General features: G+C 46.4%; 1 protein-coding gene across 11 annotated transcripts in view; it reads right to left on the reverse strand.

Moving 5' to 3' along the window:
- ERC1 (ELKS/RAB6-interacting/CAST family member 1) overlaps positions 1 to 23927 on the reverse strand; it is a 1928212-nt gene that overhangs the window by 298905 nt on the left and 1605380 nt on the right. For all 11 annotated transcript variants that reach the window (XM_085652245.1, XM_085652246.1, XM_085652244.1 and 8 more), the window contains one exon: positions 12721 to 12868. In XM_085652245.1, coding sequence (XP_085508371.1) covers positions 12721 to 12868 — 148 coding nt within the window. The remainder of the gene's footprint in view (positions 1 to 12720; positions 12869 to 23927) is intronic.

The following is a 23927-nucleotide window of genomic DNA, read 5'->3' on the forward strand; positions in this document are numbered from 1 at the left end:
GGTAGGCAGCTTTAAGAAGGTTACCGCTCGAAAACACCTGTCAATAAGACTTTTGATAATTTTGGGGAAAAGCTGTGTTTACAGCTACTTTCACTGCACGCATTGGTGAATTTAAAGGGAGTAGCTTGATCACGAGGGATGAATTGTAGTCCTGTGTCGTTAAGCAAGGTCACATGCAGCAAAACGCTATCGCGCAACCGAAAGAAACATTATGCGTCAGCAGTTCCCTAGCAATGCCACGAGCAAGAAAGCACCACAGCATGTTCATATTAGGTGGCAGCATATATACAGAGGAAGTGCGGCGTTGCACAAGTTACTACTTGTGTAACGATATATCTGTAAGAGACATTAGTTCGTGATAGATTCCTTACCTTAGAATATCCCCAGGCGTCAGACTGGATCCAAAAAGTCTTTTCGTAGCAGTACTCCTGCGCGTCAGTAGGTGGCGTCATGCGGCTCTGCGTCCGTCACTGGCATCGTATGTGCCGAGATGACGTCACAGAGACTACCTAGGCGCCACCCATGGGCGCTGACGTCCGTTCTGCACACGACTTTCCGCGCCAGGAATGCAGAGCCATGCAAGAAACTGACCACTGGTGCCATAAAACTAGGGCCCTGAAAGGAGATGACTTTAACTCTAGAAATCAGTTCGCAGAACGGGGAGGATGGGTGGGGTGGTAAGGAATCGATCACTAACTAATGTCTCTTACAGATATATCGTTATACAAGTAGTAACTTGTGCATCTGAAAGAGACACGTTAGTGATAGATTCCTTACCTTAGAATAGATACCCCAGTAATACCAACCCCGGTGGTGGGTCTGTGAATAGATTACACCAGAAAGTCACGGAGAACAGAACGGCCAAAGAAGCAGTCTCTCCAGACCTGACTGTCAAGTCAGTAATGCTTGGTAAACGGGTGCAGCGAGGCCCACGTAGCTGCCTGACAAATGTGCTGCAAGGGAACGCCACGTCCCAAGGCAATAGTGGCAGCCGTTGCCCTGGTAGAATGGCCATGCAGCCCCACAGGAGGCTCCTTCTTAGCCAACGAGTAACAGGCCTTGATCCAGAGAACGACCCACCGAGAGATGGTCCTTTTATGCACAGCCCGACCTCTTTTAGCACCCACGTAGCCAACAAAGAGCTGATCATCCACCCGGAACTGTCATGTGCGCTGCAGGTAGAACGAGAGCGCATGTTTTGAGTCCAGACGGTGGAGCCTCTCTTCCTCTTTCGAAGGATGCGGAGGCGGAAAGAAGGTGGGAAAAGTGATGGTCTGCCCGATGTGGAAGGGCGTGACAACCTTTGGCAAGAAAGAAGGACGGGTCCTTAAAACCACCTTGTCCGGATGAACAGAAAGGAAAGGAGATTTGGAAGAAAGAGCCTGGAGCTCACTCACTCTTCTGGCAGCGGTGATAGCTACCAGGAATGCTGTCTTGAGAGTGAGAAGACGCAAGGGACAGGTATGAAGGGGCTCGAAGGGAGCGCACATCAGATAACTCAAAACAAGGTTTAAGACCCATTGAGGCATTACGAACGGCACGGAAGGAAACGTGTGCGTAATGCCTTTGAGGAAACGGTTAACAACCGGGGACTTAAAAAGAGAAGGCTGATCTGGAAGCCGTAAAAAGGCGGAGATGGCCGAAAGATAACCTTTGATAGTGCCCAGAGCAGAGCCCTGCTGGGCCAAAGAAAGAAGGAACAGAAGGACTTCAGAAAGAGGGGCAGAAAGGGGATCCACAGCCTTTGCTGTGCACCCTGCCACAAACTTGTTCCACCTGCAGGCGTATACCGTTTTAGTGGAGGGACGCCTGGCTGTCAGAATGACATCACAGACTTTGTGAGGAAGATCGAAAGCTGTCAACTGTCGCCGCTCAATCTCCACGCATGGAGGTGGAGGCTGGACAGGTTCGAGTGGAGGACCGTCCACTGCTGCTGCGACAGAAGATCCTCCCGAAGAGGCAGTCAGATCAGGGGATCGATCGCCATGCTGAGTAGCTCGGGATACCAGTATCTTCGTGCCCAATCCGGAGCCACAAGGACGATTTGGGCCCGGTCGCGCCGAATATTCTTCAGCACTCGGGGCAGAAGTGGTATAGGCGGAAAGGCGTACAATAGACCGCAACTCCACTCGTGATAAAAAGCGTCGCCGAGCGAGTGCCGCCTTGGAAATTTCAACGCATAGAAATGATGACATTGCGCGTTTTCTTCGGTGGCGAATAGATCTAACCAAGGCTCTCCCCACTGCTGAAAGAGACCTTGCACCACAACAGAGTGCAGATGCCATTCGTGATCCATCAAGCACCGGCGGCTGAGTTTGTCCGCCCTAGCGTTCAGAGAACCTGCCAGGTGTTGAACTACCAAGGTAAAGCCTTGATGTTCCAGCCATGTCCAGAGACGCAGAGCCTCCTGACATAGGGTCCATGACCCCACCCCGTCCTGTTTGTTGCAATACCACATGGCGGTGGCGTTGTCCGTGAACACCTGCACCACACTTCCCCGGACAGAGGGAAGGAATGCCTTCATTGCAAGCCGGATCGCCCGAAGCTCCAACAGATTGATATGGAGCCGGGACTCCACCGGAGACCAGAGTTCTCTGATCTCCGCCTCTCCCAAGTAGCCTCTCCATCCCAAGAGGGATGGATCCGTCACCACTGTGTGCCCCAGTTGGGGAAGGGAGAGGGATCTGCTATTCATCCAATCGCGATTCGTGAGCCACCACTGCAATTGTCGTGCAGTGCCCTCCGAGATCTGGACATGATCGGACAGGTTGCCCTGATGCTGCGGCCACTGGAACTTCAGGTCCCAGTGCAGAGACCGCATATGCCATCTGGCATGTGGCACTAGCAGGATGCAGGAGGCCATCAGGCCCAGGAGCCGGAGGGTCATCCTGACTGAAACCTGGGATAGAGGCTGAAAGATCGGAATCATAGCCTGAATATCCGACTCGCTGCTCGGGAGGATAACCCCGAAACAGCGTAGAATCCAGAATCACTCCAATGAAGGGGAGCTTCTGAGAGGGACTCAGGTGCGATTTCGGCAAGTTGATGGAGAAGCCCAGCAAATGTAGGAGGTCGGCCGTAGTCTGAAGGTGGTTGGCGACCGCCTGGGGCGAGACCGCCTTCAGCAACCAGTCGTCGAGTTAAGGGAAGACTGACACCCCTGACCTGCGCAGGTGAGCTGCGACCACCGCCATCACCTTCGTGAACACCCGAGGGGCGCTGGTAAGGCCAAAGGGGAGCACGGCAAACTGAAAATGCTCCTGGCCTACCGTGAACCACAGGTAACGCCGATGGGCCTGCGGGACGTGGATGTGAAAATATGCGTCCTGCAAGTCCAACGCTGCCATCCAGTCTCCAGGGTCGAGGGCAGCCAAGACCTGAGCCAGAGTCAGCATTTTGAACTTCTCCTTCCGGAGTAAGCGGTTGACGTTCCGGAGGTCCAAGATGGGACGCAGACCCCCTTTGTCCTTCTTGGGGACCAGAAAGTATTGGGAATAACAACCACTCCCTACTTCCAGCCCGGGAACGCACTCTATGGCCCCCTTGGCCAAGAGGGCCGTGACTTCCTGCCGGAGAAGTACCAAGTGATCCCCCGACATGCGGTGGCACAGAGGTGGCATGGCTGGAAGGGAGGAGTGAAGGGGAAGGGAGTAACCGGTGTGGATGATCTGCAACACCCACTTGTCCGATGTGATAACGCGCCAGTGGGGGAGGTGGTGGCGGATCCTGCCACCCACCGGCGTGGGGTGCTCCACAAAGCTCGGATTAGGAAGGTTTGGAGGTAGAAGCAGCGAGGGCGGAGGTGGACTGATCCCCCACGCTGGTTCCCAGACCCGCCCCTGCGGAAGCCGCGTCCGCGCTGAGGCTGGTTCTGCACATGCTTGCTTAAGGAACGTGCCTGGGCACCTCTGCCCTGGCCACGAAAGGAGCAAAAACCAGGAGTGGCTGGGCTTTTCGTGGAAAGACCTAGGGACTTGGCCGTAGCCCGCGAGTCCTTGAAACGCTCCAGCGCACTGTCTGCCTTATCGCCAAACAGGCGAGTGCCATCAAAGGGCATATCCATGAGCGAGCTCTGGAAATCAGGCGAGAACCCAGTGGATCTCAGCCAGGCGTGGCGACGAAGCGCCACAGTTGTAGAAATCGCTCTTCCCAGTGAGTCAGCGGTGTCCAAACCACACCGAATGGCGAACTTTGCCGCATCCTTACCCTCAGCAACTGCTTGGGACAGCACAGCTTGGACCTCCTCAGGACACTGAGTCAACACCTGTGCAACCGTATCCCACACCGCGTGGGAATAGCGTCCCAATAAGCAGGCGGTGTTCACCGACCGCAGCCCCATGCTGGCCGAAGAGAACAACCGCTTACCAAACTTTTCCAGCTTCTTAGAGTCCTTATCCGGCAAAGCCGTGGGAAAGGCACTCTGCAACGTCGAGGTTTGGATAACCAGGCTCTCAGGCGTAGGATGAGTAGTTAGAGACGCGGGGTCACCAGGCGCCGGGCGGTGGCGCCTGGCGACATTCTTATCCACAAGGGCCCCTGTGGCCGGCCTCAACCAAGTGCCCAACAAAAAGTCAGTGAGGACGTCGTTAAAGGGTAGCAGGGGCTCCGACGAAGTGGACGCCGTCTGGAACACCTCAGTGAAAAGATTAGTTTTGAAGGCCACCGTAGGAAGATCGAGGTTGAGGCCCTCAGCTGCCCGACAGAGCACCATCGTGTAGGAGGCGCCCTCCTCCATGGTAGGCGGGGGAGAGGCAAACCCCGGGTCAGAAGAGACATCCAGGTCGCCGGCGTCCTCCAAGTTGTCCACCCAGTCCTGCTCGGAGTCACACTGACAGGCAAGAGGATCCTCGGACCCCTCCCAGCCGTCCTCCACCTCTGTTGCATGGGGAACAGACCGCGGCGGCAGAGCTGGAGCCGGAGAAGGAACATACGGCGTCGGAAACGGCGCAAAGAACGGCGACGGACAGGGTCAAGCCGGCACCGTGTCCCAATGCGGATCCCAGGTAGGAACAATATGGTCCTGAAACCGGGGCAAGGGCGGGACAAACGGCACCCACTGGGGCGCCGAAGGTGGATCAGAGGGTGGCACTGGGGCCGGAGCCGGCAGCACTGGACCTCGTGGCGCTGGGGCTGGAGCCAACGGCGCAGGATCCTGTGGTGCCTATGCTGGATCCGCCGGCGGCCCCACAGGATCTGGACACGGGACGGCGCCGGAGCCCGAGGCCTGAAAAGGCGGTCCAAGGTGGCAAGAAAATCTTGCACCTGTTCGGGAGTCGTCGACTGACCCAGGTAAGGCGGGTAGGCCGCGGGACTCCCAGGCTCCAATGGAGCCGCAGGGGCAGAACCCCTGTCCCCGCTCGTCCACATCCGAGGACCGACGGGGGGACGTCGGAGAGCGAGTACACTTCTTTGACTTCTTTTGATGTCTTCGCTTACCCAAATCCTAGGGCGAAGACTTGGAGCCCGAGGAGCGATGACTGCGGCCCCGCGAGCGGGCCCTGGTACGGTGCTGGGGCGAGTGCCGGACCTCCAGCAGCTTCCGGCGCTGCTCCCTCAAGGCCTTCGGGGCCATGGCCCGACAGGACCGGGAGCCGTGATCGGTCCCCAGGCAGTAGAGGCAAACATCGTGGGGGTCCGCCACCGACATGGTGCGACGGCAGGTCCCACAAGACTTAAATCCAGGCATCCCTACGTGCACCAGGGAAAAAAAGAGACAAAAAGTCTCAAAAAGTAGTCAAAAAGTGACTAAGGTACGTGCTCTAACCGGATCTGCACTTGCTGGCGCGAAAGAAGAAAGAACCGACGTCAGCGCGCATGGGTGGCGCCTAAGTAGTCTCCGTGATGTCATCTCGGCGCATACGACACCAGTGACGGACACGGAGCCGCACGACGCCACCTGACGCGCAGGGGTACTGCTTCGAAAAGACTTTCCGGATCCAGTCTGACGCCTGGGGATATTCTAAGGTAAGGAATCTATCACTAACATGTCTCTTTCAGATAGACTTTGCTAACAGCACTTCGTCAGCAGGTTACTGAGCAATTTTCACGTGCTACAAAGCTTATTTATTAGTACAGATGGAAGTGGCAGGTAGAAAAGATATTTGAAATTATGTGAAATCCAATAAAAGTAAAGAGAAGGTGATGAGGATTACCTGTAGTTTAAGTCCCATATATTTTTGTCCCTGCCAATAAAACATTGTTGGAAGGCAGCATTTTTGGGCAGTAATAAATTCAGTGACACACACACACTGGAAATCAATTGTGTGTTAGCATTTTGGTGTTCAGCCAACAGAACATGTTACAAAAGTAGCAGTTTGGGCAGTCAAACTCAGTGACACGCACACTGGAGACCCATTGCGTGTTACAGTTTGGATCACAGTTTTAGTGGCACGCACAATAAAGTTCAATCCTGCATCCCAATTTTTTGCTTCAGTGACACGCATCCTGGTAATTTATTTCATGTTACAGTTTGGAGCACTGTTTCAGTGACACACACACACACTAGAGTGCAATCCTGTGTGTCAATTTTGCTTTACTTACATTCACATGTTTTAATGATGGAAGGATTAGTGGCTCCTATGTATTTCTTACAAAGCCCTGGAGGGCTCATTATACCGTGGGCAGACTAGAAGGAAGGCATTGAATCCTATGTTCAAGCCATTGGGGTGACATTTTCACAGCTGCCAGGAAGTTAGCCATTTTAAAACATTGTTTAGGAGCAGAGGGTAGACGAATAGTGAAACATATGCCAGCCTTATCTGCAGATGTAGAAGAGGATGGGAGTGAAGGAGAAGAGGAGGATGAAATCACAGTGGAGAAATTAGATGAAAATTTCGGGAAGATGAAGATGGATGGATAGAAGATTGAATTAGTAGAGAGATTCAAGTCTTTGAAAAGAAGTCCGCTGCTTGGTGTGTCGGTAGAATAATATTGCCAGTTTTAAATCTCTGGCTGCAAAATGTAACTACAAGGGTTTCCTAGACAAGATGTTAAGGCATCAACTGGTGCTGAAAGTGAACTACATGAAAGTACAAGAATGAACACAGAAAGGTTGACTCTTCAAATGGCTAATGACTTAATGAAGAGAGCTGAATTGACGGAAGAAGGGTTAAAAGATATAAAGTCGGAAGAAATGGTAGAGGCAGTCCAGAAACAGACACGCTAAGCAAGGAAAGAAGAGGACAATGGTATCAAAAGAATGGGGAACAAGAAAAAAGTAATGTGCTATAAGTGTGGTTACAGAGGTCATGTAGCTACTGACTAATCGTGTCCAGCTAAGGACAAGCATGCAGGAGGTGCAGAAACAAAGGCAATTTCGCGTGGATGTGTAGGGGAAGAATGGGGAGTGTGAATAATAGAAGACCCTCAGTGAATGTGATAGAGGGAATAGATAATGATGATAGATGCCAGGATGTAATTTTAGAAATTACAAGTAAAGTAAAGCTTGTGAGGATAATCCATTTCGCAACATCAGTATTGATGGTGCTGAGGTGAGAATGATCCATTACAAACTAATGGGTTAACCCAAATGGCCAAAGGACCAGAGTATAATCCGTTACACACAACAAAATGGTCTTATTGGCTAGCATATGTACCAATAATCAATATTGTATTTACATTAAAGCTAATCCATGCACGGAAGAGAGAGAACACACAATAGAGCACGTTATTTATGAAAGTCTATTCAATGCTTTATATTTTTATATTGAAAAAACAGTATACAAAGAGTTAATTGATATGCAAACTATATTAAAAGGTTGCTTACATAGGTGCATAAGAAGGTGCTCGTAGAAGTACTCAAATGATGTGGAAGGAATAGAAAATGCAAATCAGAAAATTGTAGGCACGAAATTAATAACAATATAACAAGATGGCCTAAAGTGACATTTAATGTCAAAGTTACTTTGGAAACAGTAATTGTGTTCTTTTGAAGCAATGAGAGGCCACAGGGCCAGGGCATTGATGTCCAAAGGAGTACAACGAACAAAGGTTGTGTTGTAATATGAAACGGGTTAGGATGGTGATTATGTGAGTGGTGACTGGGTTTGTGTACAGAAAGATGTATGGTTAGAAAAGGACAATCTAAGTATTCTGAACCTCTTCAGAATAGGAAAGTAAATAAATACACACTTTTGTTGAGTGATGGAGATATATGGAATAATAAAAAAAATACTAAAAGCTGCATTGAGGAAGGAACAGAAAGACTAGGGTAAACTGGATTATGAATCCAAAGTAGGGATGTGTGATAAAAACACGACCAGAGATCTAAGGGATCACAAGGAAAACAAAACTCTGAAGATGTTTGATGAATTTATGATGTAAGTCACGCACTTATGTAGAGTCTTATGTTTCATATTGAGACAACTGGTTGCCCACATTCTAACTTAAAACTTTGAATTTAACATAATTTGTTTCATAGGTTTGTAGCTTTGCAACACAGGTGGATTTGAACTATTTCAATTAATCATATTTCGGTAAAGTCAGTATTTAAGACTTATTATTAATATTTCTTTTCAACTTATTGTTTATTGTCAAATCATTGTATTACTTTTGTTGAATTGTGTTCTGATCTGAAAAGGGATTACAGAATTTCGTATAGTGTTCTGGTGTGTGGCTACGATCAGGCTCCAGAACACGTGTAGGGCTGGCAGTTGATCTCCCTCCCGGTCAGAAGTAATAAACTTACCTCTGATATTTATTTAATTTCAGCCTTTATTCTTTTCAAACTGTCAAAACGTTATTCCAGAAAATGTGCAGTCTAGAGAAACGTTTCTACAATATATGAATAGCAGAACTCTCTGCCCTGCCCAGCCTTTAGCAATGGCCTCAGGGTTTGAGTATCAAATATTTTCACTTGGGTACCAACCCGAAGAGTTCAAGATTCTATAAAGTGTAGACATCAGTCCCTCAGGCCCAAAAAGGGTGATAATAAAGGCTTCAAAAGCTTCAGTCAATGCTATAATTTTTGGAACCTACACTTTCCCTTTGCCCTAATTAAAACAGACGTCTACATCCCTTAAATGATCTCACAACTCCACCCACAAACATATTTGCAATGATCCTACAGTCTCCCAATCGACAACTGAAATAAGCCTGTCTCTTCATAGACAAAAACTGTGGATTGCAAGGATGGAGGACAAGGCATCGAAAGGGATTAGCAGTTTGACATGGGGCCACTGACCTGTCTTTGATGCAAAATAGGTAATTTAGCCCTCCTCAGCATCCACATTCATAATAAAAGTGACAATTTTAATAGCCGAGCTGCAGAACAAACTCAAGCATTGTCAGTAGGTCCTCAAGCACAAGACCTATCGGATGAAGCTTGGTTCTTATCCTGATTTACTTTAAATACTGACACCCCCCATCCACCCTGAAGATCTATGAAGGACAGCATGATTTTGTCAACTAACAGGGAGCTCATTGTGAAACCTGTCCCCGAAATTAGCAATCCAAGATGTATTCTGGTCCCTAATGCAAAATGCTTGATGCTTCATAGTTAGTACAAATATGAGTCAAGAAAGAGGGCACTCTTGCCTTGTACCTCTGCCAAACCAAATGGGTCCAAGAATACCATAGTGACGGCCCCTGTTCTCCCCTACACAGAACTTTCCCCGTGTACATCTCAAGAAGGTCCAACTCATATGTACAGAGGCTTTTTCCACATCAAGCAAAATGAGCATCACATTCGCCCTAAGTCAATTTCTCATTCAATTGGGTAAACATCTTTATGTTGTTGATGGTCTGGCTCCCTGCAGTGAACACAGTCTGGCAGGGATGCCCCAATGGTGGCAGCAAACCCTACAGACTATTATCCAAGACCCTCATGCATACATTTAGGTCAACCCAATGGAGAGTGCTGGGCCTACTGGCGGTACAAATAGGTTCTTCCAAACTCAGTTTGTAAATGATGGTAATGTCAGCAGCGATCATCATGGAGGTAACCAAAAACACATTAAGCAGGTCCATCAGATCCAATGTGAACAAGGCTTTCTAGGGTCTACTAGATATCCAACAGGAATCTGGGTCTGATGGCTAAGTGAACTAATGGAGACACAATAAGAATCAGTGCTCGACATTATGGTGACAGGTTCAATTCCAGCCGGCCCACTCTGCCATTCACACCTTCAAGATTGATAACATGAGTACCACTGAATAGGATATTAATAAACATGTGTCATTCAGCACCATGATGCCCCAAGTGGTGAATACCCAGTTTAAAACTCTATATTATCTTACATTAACCCATCATCAGGGCTAACAACCTGATTTGATCTCAAACTTCCTATTGCAGTATGTGCATTCTCCCTGGATATCGGGTGTGACAGACCCATTTCTATGCAAGCAACATCTTCAGGAACAGAGTTCAGGCACCTTTTACATTATTGAGGCTATTTACCAGTACCTGAATAAGAAAATCCTAGTAGCATAGCTGAACCTGAGGACCTTGTTTCAGCCTTTACTCTGAGATCAAGGTCCAGCCTCATCATATTCTTCAGCAAAGACCTCTGAGGGCTGTTGTTAAGTAGAATGCTCAACTGGCACTTGGTTCTCAATGTCTCTTACACATTCTGCGTGAGCCTGGGGACTTATAATCCCCTTTTGGCACACCCTACATCACCATTTAACCACCTCTGGATTAGGGATCCATCCTTTTTGGAAGCCTTTGCTATGGAGATCAGCCTTCCCCTAAGAATAAACTTCATTGTATCCCACATTGTCACTCTCCTGTTGTAAAGTCCCTAAGGCCCTACTCCATTTTATGTAGGCCTGACTTCATCTTAGTCCATGGAAGTCGTTAACTTCCTCTGCATAGACAATGGACACCGTCATATTCCCCGATTTATGCAGAATCATTGGTATTTCTACCTTTTAAACACAAATGTCACCAGACCTTATCCTTCTAGGAACTGTGATAGCGTCAAGTTCTTTGATTAATTACAAAGAACAACATCTAATGAGACATTTGTCTGGGTCACAGGTCTACTCCTCATCACGTCAAGGTTAAATAAGAACACAAAGACATATAACCAAAATAATGAACTCCAGTTGCAGGTCAAGCCAGGTCCAACTGCAGGTCAATGCAGGGACAGTTGCAGGGAGGCCTCTAAAGCATTGTGTCCCTGTAGCTCAGAACAGGAGCTTACCAAAACAAGGACCACACTCATGTGGGAGGAAAAAGAGAAAAGATTCCATGATGGGGACCGTAGGATACGGTCTCAATTACGAATCACTTTTACAAAAGGTATCTATCCTACCACCCTCTGCTAAATGTTTCTAAAAAATTATGAACTTGTGCCATTCCTCCTGTGGTATCATTAAATATTTTTAATGTGGACCCTCACACACCCTATTGGTGTCATGCTTCATAATCGGGTCACAACCTGGTCCCTATAAACAAGGGTGGGGTCAAACATTTTCCAGGGAGCACTTTGGGAAAAGAGCTAAACCTAATGGGGAGAATACATATTAAACATGCATAGTGGTTACCCTGGTATCCTTTTATTATATGTACTACTGCTATGATTAAAATTACTTAGAAATTGGGTTGCGGGGTTAGTTTACTATCCGGATATCCTACAGATCAGTCAACATGTTTCAGCCCTTCACACGGCCCTCATGGGATCCTGGGCTTTCTAATGTAAATATCAAGCTTTTGTAGGCTGTTTATGTCAATTCCGTCAGTTATTGGGGGGGGGGGGGGGGGGGGGGGGAAGAAGAGAGAGAGAGAGAGAGAAAATAAAAACAGAACAGTACAGAAATTTGCTAGCTCAGAATGTTCCGAATGACTGTTTGGGATATGTAAACTTAGCTCATCCCCATTACACGTGCCGTGTCATGCGTATTCCATATGTACTTGTAGGAAGTATTATAGTGACTTTTGTGGTCAGACATGCATTATACAAGCTTGTGTGCGTTCATGCTGGTTGCATGCGCTCCATGGCAAAAATGAGTGGTTGATCCTTCCCTTGCAAACCCCTGGTTTCTTTCATATGAGCAATCATATTTCAACAAGACGGCGTCCTTATTTTGTAACCCGACCATGACGGCTCAGCCTGAAGTGTGCTCCGATCATCATCACTTGTCTGCATTTAGCACACAGCAACACCCTTTAATTCCTCAGCCTCCATTATCTGGGTGCCAATTCAGGAACCATGGTGCACCTCGGCAAGGCTTGCTTCAAGATCTCCAGTTTATGAGTAATCATCTGACCTTCACCTGTAGGGTACGTCCTGCTACACTGGCGCCTTGGAGTCCTGACTCGTCAGGTTCCTTTGCTCCATTCTGCACAATGCTTCATATAATTAACACTGAATTATACAATCACGTATCTAGTTGTACCGTGGTTTGGTCCGCTTTTCACATCCTATGATCCATATGAGGATTCAGATTTTTTTTTCAGGCAGTCACTCTCCACATCCCACTTTAAGACCAGTTTACTTCTTACTATGCACGAGACCACTCTTTGAACACAGGCATCGGAAGTGCATAAGTAAAAAAGGAAAACCTGTCACTTCCCCAAACGGTGTCCATCGCTCATACAAAAGTCTCACATTTGTAAATGCCATATAAGTACTGCGGATGGCTGTAAAAGAATTTAATACGGCTGCTTTTCAGAACACATATGCTCATCAATTCTAAACCACTTTAGAACTACTGCCCTCTTTCAGTTCTGCTAGGCAGTGTCTCAACCACTCAGACTCCTCGCCCATCCCACAGTACCTGCTGCTTGAGCTGCTGTACCAGGCGGTCCTTGTCGCGCTTCAGAGTGGCCACTTCCTCCTGAGTTTTCTTTTTCTTGGACGAGGACAGCTCCAGGAGTGCAATGTTGGCATCTTTTTCACTAATGGCAGCGAGGAGAGCTTCCTGCCTGAAAATGAAATTGGCATTGAGTGAGTGTGACAACTGACCCTTCTCATCTCACACACAACCATTAATGCATGGCTGGGAAGCACATCAAAGAGGTATGCATACCAATATTAGAGGGAAATCCATTTTGTAAATTAAAAAACAAAAGTATTTTGCATAACAGTTTGCCTCAGACATTTATTTAACAGTTACCTTGAAGATCCTTAACAGGTTTGGCATTCCGTTGAATGGTTTGCTCTAACCAGTATGGTACAGTAAGATACCTTGAAGACCCTTCACATTCTTGGCGTTCCATTGAAACTTCTGCTCTGGCCGGTTGGGTACAGTAGGATTGTGCAATGGTATGGCTGGGACATGAGCCGAAAAAACGAATTCAGTGACCTAGGAGAAAGTTCTGTCTTTTTAAGAACAAAGTTCACTTTTCTTGTGCACTGGCACAAACTCACTTTATGCTTAAAGCTTCAGTTAGGGCCACACGCTCTATATGTACACCTAAACCATACCATAATGGGGGGAAACAGAAAAACTAAAGAAACTATTGAGAGTGGAATACAAGCTAGAGATTGCCCACAATAGACCTCCCAGCTCTCAAATAAAACCCCTGGGCACAGATACTTGGCAAAACAACCATGTGAACACAAACTGGGGGGCTCACTTGCATCATAATGGACTACATACTACCTGCTGACCAACCACCCGAAGCCTGTGAAGAATACAGGACTGGAGGGTCTCCGTTGACCGTGGTCATGGGAAGAGCACGCCTGCGCGGTGTGTGAGGAAACCTCATCTGGTTCCCATCCATCGAAGACAGGACCACGCAGCAGCAACGCCTGTCTGCTGAGAGATCCTCAGTGAGCTCTGCCAAAGACACTACCTTATGTGGAGCTTGAGGAATGCTGCCATGTATGCAACTAAATAGTGCATGCACAGTGAGTTCACATACCTACTGAGGAGATTGCCAGTGAGATCTGGAGACAGCAAATGGAGGGAAATTAGAATTTGGTATCGAACACTTTTTGCACTGGCCATTAGTGCCAAAATATATACTATTTCACAGGAGTTGTGGCTACTCAGTGTATGCACAGGCATGATATGTTCAGTTATAACACTGGGGTCTACACTTTGACAAGCAGTGATGTACAGATTTTATGTAACAGCCTCACGCTGCATTACTCTGTACCAGGACATGTGCTCATTTACAGAAAGAAGCAAACTAGGTCCTTCCAAACCATAATTAGAATTATCACCTCGACTTTTTAATAAACCCAAACGTCTAAGAATTTGATGGAAGGAAGGTTATTCATGTAAATGAAACAAGTCACGTGGATATGATCAACCAAAGAAAGTTTAGTCATCAAAAGAAGGGGCCGTCGTATCCACATGGGCTCAAGGGGAATTTCGAATTTTGTTTTCCAGGTACTCGGGCTATGCAGCACATGCCATATTTGATGGATTCAGCCTGTTTTTCCTATCTCTGTATGCGACCCATAGTGTTTAAAGTGGGGCTGTGTGCACAGGGGCAGCATGGCTGCTCACTCTGGAGAGCCCACCTGAAGCACCACCAGACCCTGGACAACATGGTTTCACCAGCTTTCCCCATTTCATTTTATTTATTTTTTAAAACTTTTTTTATGAAGAAAAAGGCATGGTACAATTACAATGCAGCATTTAGCTTTCCCTATTTCTGTATAATGGCGCTAGTGGACCAAGCCGAGCGCACTCTCGCAGTCTTAAGGCAGGTAGTCAGCAGCCTGGCACCCAGTATAGAGGCACCAGACTTCCGGTCACAGAGTCAGGTGAGTGTTTTAAATCAAGCATTTAACTCCTCAAATAGTGCTTAAAGGTAATGTAACACCATGGTTTGCTGCTCAACAAATATTATTCATAAACTGTTTTAATGTTATTAATAAATTGTATAATTAGTCATTCGCTTCCTATTAGGCCCCGGCAGACGACTTGCCGATGTAGCTATTTACTTCTCAAATTACAATCACATTGTTTACTTTCATGTGAGCAGAAAATATAGTGCTCCTGCAGGTGATTACCGATGTTTCACTGAAGCTGGTACAGGCAGTTATGTTCAACTCTGAACTCCAGCATATTTGTTTCACATTTGAGGCACACATTTGGAAAGGTGGTGGCACTCATGCCAGGCAGCTTGTCCTGTTATTAGCATGTAGGAGAAAGCCGCACTTGTGAAATGCTCACCTGGGGTATTAACTGCCATGATGCAGGTTTTATTTTTTTATTGAATATTTGTCCTCTGCTACCATTTACACCGGATATAGCTGTGTTAACCTTGAAATTTCACTGGTAATTTAATGGCAAATTTTATTTTTTCCCCTTGTGATGCCTTTTTGTGTTAAAATTCTTATACTGATTTAAAACAGTATGTGATCTGTGGGGCGCATACTATTCTAACAGGATGATAATGAAAAAGTACAAAATACATCTGATATTAGTTAAGGGAGGACGGGCCTTTTTATTCCACTGGACATTTCCCAGCAGCCCAGCTAACTACCACGTATCTAGGGTTAGATTAACGCATTTTAGTGCAGATATCTGTATCACTGCACTGAAATACATTTGTAGTGCATTAAAGCTCCACCACGACCATGTGGTGTTCAGGGCTGCCTGGCTGCAGTTCACAAAAGTAGCCAGTGCAGGTTTTGACTTGTAGTGCTGAGCTGCTGGCTGGTGCGCCTTGTAACGCTGGGCTGCTGCAGAGCCACTCTTTCAAATTTTGTCACATTTGGGCTGTGCCTGGTTGAGAGGACAGTAGGATAGTGACCTTTCATTTCAGGGGTTTTGCAGTAGCTCCAAGATCTTTTTAAAACTTCTCATTGCACAAAAGGTTTCATCTCTGATCTAGATCTGTTCGGTTTTACTCACGAGAAAGTGTCACCCATCTGGTCATTGAATGTCTCACAGAAGTACACAAAAATGTCACATAAGCAATTTGAAAACTTAAATTTGGCATGTATATAAAGGGGCAGCGGGTGTCTGGAAGTGGATTAAAGAGTCCTGAGGTGAATTAAACTCTACATATCATTTGTATTCGGCGTGCTGATATTTACTAACACCGCTGGAGCAGAGCTTCGGGCACCGACCCTCCTCCTTATGGAAACTGAGCACTAGTGGGATATTAAAGGTGGAAAGGAGGCAAAAATGAATGTGTAGGAGAGCTGTTCAATGGATCAACCAGATGCTACTTCATTGAGGCGTGGTAAATGCACTTTTGCCAAAAGGAGAAAAAGCTCGATTATTATTTAATGCATGCATTTATTTTGATTGTATTAAACGACATGGGAAAGCAGGTTAATGAATCATGCAAGCATTTCCTTTTTCACATACTGTGTAATAGTTTCAAAATAAATGCATCAAAAACATAATCCTGTTTTAGATCAAAGGATACCGGACAGCAGAGCTGTCTGGTTGCAAAGAAAAAAGGGACAATGTTGAAAGCTGCCCTAGGAACGCATTCCGCTCATTGCTTACAATGCGCTTGTTTTGTAACTCACATTTGCTTGCTGTCTATTTGCTGGCTTTGTTTTAGGCTGTTCAGCAGGTCTTTGCCCTTCCTGTAGAGCATAGCCTGTTTCACCTCTCTGCCTGTATTCTTGTATTCTTTCATGGGTGCTCGCTCTCTGGGAACAATTTTTTAGGTTGAGCCTAGACAGCGCTTGCGCTGTCTCTTTGAGACGTGTATACTTTGTGGCCCCACTGATTTTCATTTGTTCGTTTCAGTGTCCTTTAACCCATTCAGAACTCATGACAAAATGGGTCCGTCATGAGCACCTCATGTGCACAGGCGCACTAAATCCCTCTGCTGCAAACAGCAAAGTTATTTCCTTTTTTTGGGGGGCCTCAGGAGGTGGGGAAGAGCTTCCATAACCTCTCAAGCCTTTTTTTTTTTTTTAGGTCTCGCCTGAGCCAGCGCATGCGCTGCACTGGCGAGACTTTTAGTAAGTGGGCTTCAAAAAGCTCACCACACGCTTTTGTGTGGCCTAAAGCGTGCGGTTACGTGCACAGGCGCCATCTGGCTTTCCTCTCTCATCATGGCTCATTAAGCGCATCGCTCGCGGGCACCCTTACAACAAAGAGTCCTCCTTCTGTGTCCATGACTATCTGTTTCCCATCAGTTGCTTCAGAAATACAGGAGAGAGTTGAGGTTGGACTTTGCGGCCGCCGGCTCTGGTCAGTATCTGTCTGTTTTTCAGCCTATATTGACCCCTCCCACCCCGTGTGTACTTCCTCTATAAGAGCTACATTAGCGTTCCGAGTCCGCAGTAGAATTGGTATGCCTCTCACACCGCTATGAACCGGCAGCACCAGGGTCCCACCCCAATACAGCTTTAAGGCTCCTCCAACCGCACCTCTGCAGCCTCTTCACTCCCACGCCCTCTCAGAGCTCCACAGACCCACCCAGGATCAGTGCTGTTTTGAAACCGCTTTATCAGCCTCATCGTTGACTCCTTCAAGCCTCGGCTATCCCCCGAGCCACTCTGCTGGCCTACCCTGCAGCCTCGGTACACCTTTCGTCCTTTTGTAGCCTCAGGGCTCCCATGAGGCCACCACCCGCCACCCCCAAGCCTCCCATAGCCACAGAACTGCTCAGAGACCCAGGATCAGAGGCGTCAATTGCGTTATGCAGTCTTTTGTTGCCATTTCAGAAATGCTTCATTCTGTATCACGTCCCACTTGTGAACTCTTGGTATCCCTCCACATTGCTCCCTGCTGTTCTAATCAGTTATACTTTGCACACGCTGCTCTTTATTAATTGTACTAATTATCCAGGTGGGTGATATCTTTGAATTGATTGCAAAGTTGCTCAGTTTCTTACCATTGGTATTAAAAGCTTCCATTTACCGCGATTCTAAACTGAATACTGTGGTAATAAGCGCTCTTTACAAGATAGTGCATGTAACGTGTATAGATCGCATTCGCCGACACTACATTTCTCCTAGGGGCGACCTTAGGTCACAGTCCGACTGTACGGCTCAGCAATTCTCCACGTAATAGACAAGATTTTTCCACAACAATTAAGCCCAGAGACTGTGGCTGATTCTGGACTCTTAACTAATAGGTGACAACTCCCATCAAAGAAATAATGGTGTGTAAAAAATTTAATATTTCTTTATGCGTTTTATATGCTAGTGGTTAAAGTTACGTATATACAAGTTACAAATTCACTCAAGGTTACATTTTAAAACAAGCATTTGCAATGCAATAGGTCTCGCAGTTACGAGAGTTTCAGCTATTGGCATTGTAAATAATGCCTTTTATTTATGTTTTTTTCAAAAAAAGGCATTATTATTTGCAATGTCAATAGCTCAAACATGCGTAAATGCGAGACCTATTGCATTGCAAATGCTTGTCTTTCAATGTAATGACGATCCCGTGCATGGCCCGCTGTCATCATTACATTGAAAACAAAACTGAAACGTAGTTTCAGTTTCACTGTTTCGCTGCTCTTGGGGCTATCTCAGCCCCCGAGCACTGAAAAACATGGGAGAGGTAACGTTGGAAAGGGGAGAATCTTCCCTTTCCAATGGTACCCCTCCCTAGTGGATCCCTGCTTGGGGATCCACCCATTAGCCACCAGGGAGGGGGGAGTGGCCCCCTGGACAAGGGGCTTTGCTCCCTCCAATAAATTCTGGCATAACAGTATATCTGCCCCCACCCCAACCTTGGGGAGGGCAGATGGGGGAAGTATATAGGTCAGAGGTGCCCCTACATCTTCCCCTCCAAAAAAACAAGTCTTTCTGCCCCCCCCCCTACCCCCCCCCCCCCAAAGGATCTGTCACCCGGTCAGGGGGAGGGGAGAAAGCCCACTAGGCACCAGGGATTTTGTTGTTGTTTTGTACACATTTTTTTGGGGTGGGGACACTGGCATGCCCCCACCCCAAAAAGATTTGCTACAGTCTAAAGATGGGGGCAATAGCCTGTGGATTTTTGGTCCTGGCGCAGCCGGCACCTAAGGAAACCTAGCAAACCTCTCCATTTTTGAAAACTAGACACCAAAGGGAACCCAGGAGGGGTGACTCGTGTGGCTCTCACCAGGTTCTGTTACCCAGAATCCCTTGCAAACCTCAAATTTAGCTTAAAAAACATTTTCCTCACATTTCTGTGCTGGAAAGTTATGAATTCTGCATAGATCAACAAACTTCCACACACTCAGCATTCCCCCAAGACTCCCGATAAAAATGGTACCTCACTTGTGTGGGGAGGCCTACTAACGGCAACAGGAAACTAGACACCCGAGGGAGACAAGAGAGGTATGACTTGCGTAGATTCCCCAACATTTTCCTACCCAGAGCCCAATGAAAACTTAAAATTTAGCTAAAAAAAAAACACATTTCTCACAGTTCTTGGTGGGAAAGTGGTAGGATCACCGAGCTGACACAAATTTCCTACCACCCTGCGTTCCCCCAGGTCTCCTCATAAAAATGGTACCTCACTTATGTAGGTGAGCCAAGTACCTGCGACAGGCAAGGCCCTAAAACGGATTGTGAAGACATCGAAATTATCTATCACAAAACGACCTGGAAACGTTAGCACAAATGGCTGTTTTTTCAACTCATTTGCTATAAAAGAAACCTTGAAGTATCTACACAAATGACCCCTTGCTGAATTCAGAATTTTGTTCTACTTTTCAGAAATGTATAGCTTGCCGGGATCCATTATCTGAAAGGCTGAAAGCACAAAAAGTAGCAAAAATAGGCTATGGCCCAGGAAATGCCCAAAAATGTGGTTTTCTGACAAAAGTATGCCTGTCCCTGAAAGCTGGGAAGATGGGAGATTTCAGCAACACAAACCCTTTCCTGATACCATTGGCAGGGAAAAAAACAGACGCTCCCTTCTGTAGCACTTTTTCCCAATTTTTCAACAAAAATTAATTAATTGTATTTTGGCTAATTTCTGGGTCCCCTCCAAGGGAATCCACAAACCCTTGGTAACTTTAAAATCCTCAGGGTGTTGGAAAAAAGGGGCGCAAATTTGACATGGATACCTTATGTGGACAAAAAGTTACAGGGGCCCAAGCGCAAACTACCCCAAATAGCTCAAAAAATGTTTAGCACAGGGGGGGAGGAGGGAAGAAGGCCTAGCAGCAAAGGGTTTAAAAATCCTTGCTTCTCAGTGGTTAATCTTTTCCTATTTGTCCCACCTTTTTGTCGGTTGTTTACTCCCATGGAGAAGTGCCCTAGAACTTGCACCCTTCCACTTGTTCCATTTTATATCCTGGCTCAGGGACTTTTTAAAAAAGTGTTTGAACAACACTTTCCACAAGTGTTCGTGTTTCGTTTCCTTTGCTCAGCGCGGTGCCTGCTTCACAGCCACTGCACATCCTCGGTCCCTTGCTCAGCGCAGCGCCCGCTTCACACCAGCTACGCTTTCTCTGCTCTCCCGGACCCTTCAGCATGGCGCAGTCGCAGCCTTCTTTCTTAGGGCAGGCTCACCATGTACAAAATGGCTCTCGTTCACTCGTCGCTCCGGCTGTACCACCTTCTTTCTGCTAAATGCATGACAGGAGACATGAAACACTACAGTGCACTTGGTATACTGTAGGTGGCACAAGATGTGACATTATTAGCTTTGTGGACACTACTGCTCGCTAGTTTTATTGTAGTTGGCAGGTCTGATGTCAGGTGAGACAGACTGTCATCACCCACTGGATCTTGCTGGCACACCTACACTGGAGCTTCAGTAAACTCATTCTAGCACAAAAACATGGTGGCATCGTCAAAGTGGGAAAATAGAGGCACTGGACTCTACAGAAAATCAGCACTTTTGTTGCAGTGTAGTATTATTGACTAAAGTGACTCATATGCTCCAGTAGCGCGCATATTGCACATTGGCAGTACATCCCTCTCCCAGACGCCCCTGGAATATATTTAGTCGTGGGACTGGTTATTAGACGGCCCAGAAGTGTGAAAGTTAGAGTTTTGCAGCAAACAACGGACATTAGGCTGAATTCACAGAACAATCCCTGTAAGTATTGGACGCATTGTGACATTATTCGCTTTGTGGTAGGGATGCAGTTTATGTGTGGAGCAATCAATCAATCAAGGGTTTGTAAAGCGCGCTACTCACCCGTGAGGGCCTCAAGGCGCTGGAGGGATGTTGGGGGGGGGGGGGGGGGGGGACGGGGGACGGGGGAACGGCTCCGGATCAGTCGAAGAGCCATGTCTTGAGGTCCTTCCTGAATGTGTGCAGGGTTGGGGAGCGTCTTATGTTCATAGGGAGCTCATTCCAGGTCCCGGCTGCGATGTAGGAGAAAGCTCTCCCGCCGCTTCTATTTCTGCGGATGCGGGGGACCTCTGCCAGGGAGAGGTCAGCAGAGTGGAGATTCCTCTTGGGTAGGTGGAAGGATACTCTCTCGTTGAGGTATTTGGGTCGGATGTTGTTGAGGGACTTGTAGGCATGGGTGAGGAGTTAGTCTTAGGTGCTTCGTAAGTTTTGGTGGTACTTCCCTGTGTGCGCCATATGGGCCTTTAATATGGCCAGCTGTGTTTTGTGTTAGATGGCTATAGCAAATGTGTGATATATTAAACGTATGCCCGATGTGGTGCATCACTGATTTAGCTTCATACTGAGGCAGTGTTACACCAATTTTGTCTTTTTTTAGTAGCCCTAATGAATAGAGCTGAAGTTATTGATTTATTATTTAGGATAGGCTCAAACTTAAAGCCCAAATATGTTCCCAGTTAAGGTGAATGTTCCCCAATGTGCGTCTGTTGAAAATGGACAACATCGGTGTTTCTCTTTCTAGGCCTGGTTCAGTGTGTTACTGCTTCAGAGGTTATAGGCAAGGCCACTGGAATTATACAGCAGATGAGAGCCAAATTATGTGTCCGGGTTGGCTAAAATATGCGGCGAGAAAAGGCAAATTATGCAGCATAATAAATTGCACTTTGTGACAGTATTACTACATTATTTTGTCACTTTTACTCATGGTGACAGTCTGGGAAAGGATTTCACCTCGTTTGTAACTGCTTAATGACTAAATACAGCAATAGGTGACTGACAGATGACTAGCAAACTTTTGCTAAGGGTCTTCAACTGTGTGGGAACACATGTTGCAAGGTTTTTAGTAACTTGAATTGTTGAAGATAGAAAACATTTTTTGGGTAAAATTCGAAGATTATGCAGCAGATGATGGACTCTGGCAGATCCATAATTATGCAGAAAACGCTGCAGCATCGCATAACTTCAATTGTGGAGTACTCTGTTAATAATCTGGAATTCGTCATTTGATCCCTAATAATAAATAAATGCTTGATGTGAAGACCTGGCCCTTTTTACAGGGTTGTTACCAAACGTTTTGCCTTACTCCTGTAGGTTTTCTCAGCTGTTTTTGTTAGTAGTTCTCTGGGCACCTTACCAGTGCTGATCAGTGCTAAAGTGCATGTGCTCTCTCTTTTGAACTTGGTATGATTGATCTACACCTGTTTGGCACATTTGATTTACCTGTAAGTCCCTTGTACAGTGGTATCTTATTTACCCAGGGCCTGTAAATTAAATGCTACTAGTGGGCCTGCAGTGCTACTTGCACTACCCGCAGAAGTGGGTCTCGGCAGGGAGGCTCAAGATTCTGCGATTCTGGGCAAATCACTTAATCTCCCCATGCCTAACAAAAATGAATGTGTCCGTCTGTAACGTAAGTGGTGCTCATGTAAAGCGCACTGATACCTTTGGGTCGAGTGTGCGCTATCCCCCCCTTAAAAAAAAGTAGCCCTTCAAATCGGTCTCAGGCCTCTGCCACTGTAGAGCGTGCTTGCACAGTTTACTGCCTCAGTGACTTGGCATTTAAAGTTACTTGCCAAGTCTGGAACTACTCTTTTATTACATATATGTCACCTCTAAGGTAGGCAGTGAGTAGCCCTATGGGCAGGGTGCTGTGTAGGTTAAAGCGAGGACATATGCCTTTGTTGTGTGGGATGTCCTGGTAGTCACAAACAGCCTATTTGATTTCTCACTGCTGTGTGGCTGCTACTCTCATAGGTTTTTATTTTTATTTTACAGAGTGTTATATAGCGCAAACTTAACCCGAATCGGGTATCAGAGCTCTTTATATAGCACCAGTTGCATTACATGAGGACACATACATGAAGTGATTTGCCCAAAATCACATGATGTTCAGCGTCATTGCCGAGACGTGAACCCAGTTCGAGGTCGACCGCCCTAGCCATTAGGCCAAATCCTCTCCCCTTTTGCATTCGGAACGCCCCGATACGTGTTTCAGTGGTAATTTCCAATCTGGAAGGTGTAGTGTTGCCATGTTTGGAATAGTGGTGATAAATACCATCCTTCACCATACAAGTGCTCATCCTAGGAGCTTGAAAGAAAATCTTCCGTATGGACAACTATTAAGAATACGTCGCAATTGCTCATCAAAATCAGATTTTGAACATCATGCGGCGTTATTTAAAGAACAGATGATCCTTCGTGGGTACCCAAAAAAGCTCTTGAAGCATTCAATAAAGAGAGCATGGTACACGCCTTGTGAAGATCTTTTACAAAAGAAGGAAAAACCACCATTGGAACGTATGATTTGTGCGACCACTTTTGGTGCGGATACAAACAGATTCAGGCAAGTTATAATGAAAAATTGGCACTTGCTTGAAAAATTAGAATGCGGTTTTCCAAAACCCCTGTTCGCAATGAGAAAAAACAAGAGTATTGGTCAACAACTAGTACGAGCAGACATCTGTCCCATTCAAAATAAACAGTCTTTAAGATCGCAATGGCAATTGAAACCGGTTGAGGGCCATCATAAATGTGGAACATGTGCAGCTTGCGATTCAACCATTGAAGGTGTTGAATTTCCCCATAATGGTACCAAATGGCGCCATTCAGAATTTACTAATTGCAAATCAAAAAACATAGTGTATGCAATTGTCTGCCCGTGTGCCTTGTTATATATTGGCAAAACAAATCAATAAATAAATCAAAGGATCACGCAGCACCATTCTAGAATTAAAAAGAAAGTGCTGACTGCCCCTATGGTGCAACAATTTATTGACAAATCCCATACTGAGAAGGATTTTAAATGGACG

The sequence above is a fragment of the Triturus cristatus genome, chromosome 4_1 (genome assembly GCF_964204655.1).
Source record: "Triturus cristatus chromosome 4_1, aTriCri1.1, whole genome shotgun sequence".
In the NCBI taxonomy this organism is placed as follows: Eukaryota; Metazoa; Chordata; class Amphibia; order Caudata; family Salamandridae; genus Triturus; species Triturus cristatus.